Here is a 4,495-nt window from a genome sequence, read left to right as displayed (position 1 = left end):
TACTGATGGATCGCCATGAATATGCTGCCCATCCTTATTGGCCTCATTTCTCTTTTCTTTCACGCTCACTGATCCCTCATAGAGCATCAGCTCTCAAGCTTTGCCTCAGGCTCTTTTTTTCTGGGGAACCTGGGCTAAGGGAATTCCTTATTAGAATCTAAGTTCCGTGAGAGTAAGGATTTTGGTTTAATTTGCTTACTGCCTAGAATATTGCCTGGCACGTAGTACATGCTCAATATATGTAAGATCTGTGTGAGAGTACGTGTGTATGTGTGTGTATCTCATATATAACATGTTATGAGCAGCAGAGTGCAGATATATATCTATATCTATATATCTAGATATAGATATATAGATATAATTTTATATTTTACATTGCAAATGTAGTGCATTTTGAAAGAATTAATTGATTCAGGGCAGAACTCCTGGAAAAGAGGAGCACCAAAATAAGTTTTTAGGGAGGATAACAGATCTCTTATTAACTGATTCCTGCTACAGAGAACACCCAGAACTGAATACAAAAAGCCCAGATGTATTTAAATGCAGTACAGTGAACAACTAATGTGTAGGGAGTTATGAGAGAAAGACGCAGAACAGACAGGAGTAACCAGCATCACTCAGCACTGAGCTGCACAAGAGGTTCCCATCAAGCCCGATGCAGAGCTGACCTGATCTCCTAACACTTCTGGTTTGGTTTGAAATGCAAAGGAGAGGCAAGAAACAACACTGAAGGCAGGGGAGGGGATTCCCATTGTGGGCTGTAGAGATCTCATAGACAAAATTAGACGATAGAGCGCTGCTTGTGGCTGCCCAACATAGTTCAGGAGTGAGTCAAGAAGAAACATTCAGAGAGACTCTCCCAAAGCAGTTTGTTATTTTCATGTCAACACCTAAATTTCTTTCTCCTTCTTCCTAAGAGCTCTGATTGCCCTTTGGTCTTTTCTCACCTCACAAGGCATTCTCTGGTGATCATACGGTGTCTTCAGTAATTCAATAGTTTTGTTGAGCGTATACTATGTGCTAGTTACTGTTCAGAACTGAGGTAACAGCAATGACCAAACAGAAAAAATCCTGCCTTGATAGAGCTTAGATTTTAGCAAAGGAGATAGACAGTAAACAAAATGCATGAGTAAAATATATCATATATTAGATAATGATAAGGAATTTGAAAAAAATAAACCAGAAAAAAGAGACAAAAGAGCTGGGGTGGGGTTAATTCTAGTTAGGGTATTAGTTTGCTATGACTGCTGTAACCAAGTATCATGAACTAGATGACTTAAACAACAGAAGATAATTAATTGTCTTATAGTTCTGGAGGCTAGAAATCTGACGTGATGGTGTCAGCAGGGTTCGTTTCTTCTGAGGCCTCCTTCCTTGGCTTGTAGATGACCAGCTACTCTTTGTGTCTACACATGGTCTTCCCTCTTTAAACTCTGCCTCAATTCTTGCTGTTATCACTGTGGACCTTTTTTCTGATACACTTAGAAAATGAGGTTGAATGGCTATTTGTCAGTCATATGTGCTTTCATAAAACTTGGGAGGATTCTTGGATTTTGTGCATTGTACATCTTTTTTTCTCCCATTTCTTTTGCTGGGCAAAGAGAAGGGGATAGCTGCAGAGGTCTATTTTCTGTCACCATTTGTGGTGGGTTCTTAAGGGAAGTCTGCTTCTGACTTTTCATTTTTCTTTTGGTTTTTGAAATTGTTGTTAGGGTACCATATTATCTGCAGGTTTTATGGATGATATGTCTTTCATTGCCAGAGAATGAATGGCCAATATGCATGATACCAATGTGTTAAATCTGGAACTGCTAAGATAACAAAACACCTACAAAGCTATGAAGGTTCATACTGCCTAATATTATTGGAACGTATAATATAGTAGATTTATTCTCACACTGCCTATCAGAAGGTCTTGGACTTACACATACATCACATTTATTTGTTTACCCAGAGGCAAAACGGTACAGTGGAAATACCACTGGATTTGTCATTGGAAGGATGGGTCAGGACTCAGGTTTGCTAATTCCCAGCTTCGTATCTTCAGACAAGTCTTGAACCTCTTTCAGTCTCAGCTCTTTCACCTATAAACTGAAAAAAAACAAGACTTCCTTTACCTCTTATAGAAGTGTTGGGAAGGGGCTGCTAGTTAGCTCAGGTGGTTAGAGCGTGGGCTCATAACAACAAGGTTGCCGATTCGATTCCCACATGGACCAATGAGCTGCGCCCTCCACAACTAGATTGAAAACAACGACTTGACTTGGAGCTGATGTGTCCTGGAAAAATACACTGTTCCTCAATAATGTTTTTAAAAAAAGTTAAAAAAAAGAAGTGTTGGGAAGATGAAGTAAAGGAATAGCTTTGTGAAGTATTGTTATATAAAACTAGATATTTTTATAATATATATGCAAGGGCTATAAAATACCATGCAAATATGTTTTACTATTCCTTCAGTGCTTTTATTCTTGTTCCTTTTTCTTTAGGTCACTGTCCCATCTCTCATGTTTCTGTAGGGTCCACCACAGCCTCAGATGGTCCTTATGTCCTGCTTTCCAGAGTAGTGGGAGGCCTCACAGGTGTAAGAAACACAGGGGCTTTGGAGTCCCACGAGCCTGCATGGAATCCTCTGCCTCTTTGAGTTGAGTGCCACTGGGCAGGTGATTAATCTTCCCTGGACCTCAGCATCTTTCTCTGTGAAATGGAGCAGTGCCAGATGCTCTGAAATGATCCCTACTCTCAAATATAAGAGGAAGCAATTAGATATGCCTCATGTTTTAGGATATAACATTTTTCTCCTCCCAACCAACCTATGGAATATTAAGTTGTTACCCATGACAGTCAAAGTCTCTTTTAATTCTACTAATTTCTGGTTCATCAGGAAAACAAGTAAGCAGGCCATGAATTGCCTCTTTAAAAACGCATTGAAATGGATCTAACTCTATTTAAACGATTGGATGAGGTGGGAATTCTCTTCTTAAAACTGTTTTTCTAGAGCTATTCAAATGTTCACATTTGCAGCCTAGTTAAAAAACATTCTCTTCTGGATTGTACAAGAAGGGAAGTACCAGGACCACAGATGAGGCTGGGTACAGCTATGACTCAGAGGTGGCTTCTTTCCCTCCTGCTGCATTCATTAGCTGCTGAGCTGGCCTTGCTTTTCTTCCGTCCTCCCCTCCTTCCCTCCTCCTCTCCCTTACCCTCCTCTGCCCCCCTCACCCCTCCTTTTCTCCTCTCTCCCTCTCCCCCTCTCTCTCTCTCCCCTCTTTTTCTGTTCTTCCTTCCTTCTCCTTTCCTTTCTTTTCCTTTTCTTCCTTTTTTTCTTTTCTTGAGGTGAAATTGCATAACAAAATTAACCATTTTAAAGTGGACAGTTCCCTGGCATTTAGAACCTTCATAAAGTTGTGCAACCACCATCTATAATATATCAAGTTCCAAAACATTTTCATCACCTCCAAAAGACACTCTGTACCCATTAAGCAGTACTCACTATTCTTCCTCTTTCCAGGCTCTGGCAACTGTCAGTCTGCTTTCTGTCTCTATGTATTTACCCATTTTGTACATTTTAAATAAATGGAATCATACAATATGTGACCTTTTGTGTCCGGTGTCTTTTATGCAGCATCCTGTTTTCAAGATTTATCCATGTTATACATATATCAATGTTAACCATGTGATGTCGTGTTTTCCCCACCCTCCTCACTTGCTCTGGTCCAGGCTTCCTAGCTATATTAAACGTGCTAAGAATGCTCTTTCTCTAAAGTCTTTGCACTGACTTCTTTTTTGAATGAATAAGTATCCCTATAACTTACTCCCTCCTCCCTTACTTCATTCTAGCTGGTGCTTGAGTGTTACCTCCTCACTGAGGCCTTCTGTGATCATCCTGTTCACAGTCAGCTCTATCCCCATCTCAGCACCAACATCCCCCTTACTCTAATCCATTTTTTCCCAAAGCATCTATTATTTTCTAACTGTATATAACTTATTCATAACTTCTATTTTATCCCTATTATGTTTATGTATTGTCGGTCTCTCCCTCCTCCATTACCATTAGAATGTTTTGTGAAATCAATAATTTTCTCTGTTTTGTTTATTGATGCATCCCAAAGCCCAATAAGCTCTCATTAAATATTTGGGGAGTGAATGAATTAATGATGAAGGGTGAAAACATGTAAAGCACAAGCTACCTAGCACAGGGCTGAGAACATAGGCTGAGTCAGTGCGTTTTCCTCTTCATGCTGCTCTATCGGGTTTTTATGTCTCCTCTTTTTCCCATCCAGACTATTTACAGCTCTCCTCATTCCTTCTCTAACCTGTTCTCATCCATCCCTCTGATGATGCAAACATGAGAGTAACTGGTTTTCTGGGTGGAATTGTCAAATACAGAGGGATTACCTTTCCTGGAGGGACTCAACCAAGGCATTATGTATCTACCTGTAACTGTCTCTTATCTGTACCTTCTGAAAAAAACATCTTAGATTTCAGTGTGTGTGTGTGT

At 39.9% G+C, this 4,495-nt stretch overlaps 1 protein-coding gene across 1 annotated transcript in view; it reads left to right on the top strand.

The window, feature by feature from the left end:
• Positions 1-1,769, top strand: part of IL22 (interleukin 22) — a 14,792-nt gene extending 13,023 nt beyond the window's left edge. The window contains exon 5 of the mRNA XM_019640522.1: positions 1,713-1,769. Within this exon, the coding sequence (XP_019496067.1) occupies positions 1,713-1,769 (57 nt within the window). The remainder of the gene's footprint in view (positions 1-1,712) is intronic.
• Positions 1,770-4,495: the final 2,726 nt, after the last annotated feature.

The sequence above is a fragment of the Hipposideros armiger genome, unplaced genomic scaffold, assembly GCF_001890085.2.
Source record: "Hipposideros armiger isolate ML-2016 unplaced genomic scaffold, ASM189008v1 scaffold_51, whole genome shotgun sequence".
NCBI classification, from domain to species: Eukaryota; Metazoa; Chordata; class Mammalia; order Chiroptera; family Hipposideridae; genus Hipposideros; species Hipposideros armiger.
This window is presented reverse-complemented; position numbering and strand designations above follow the sequence as displayed.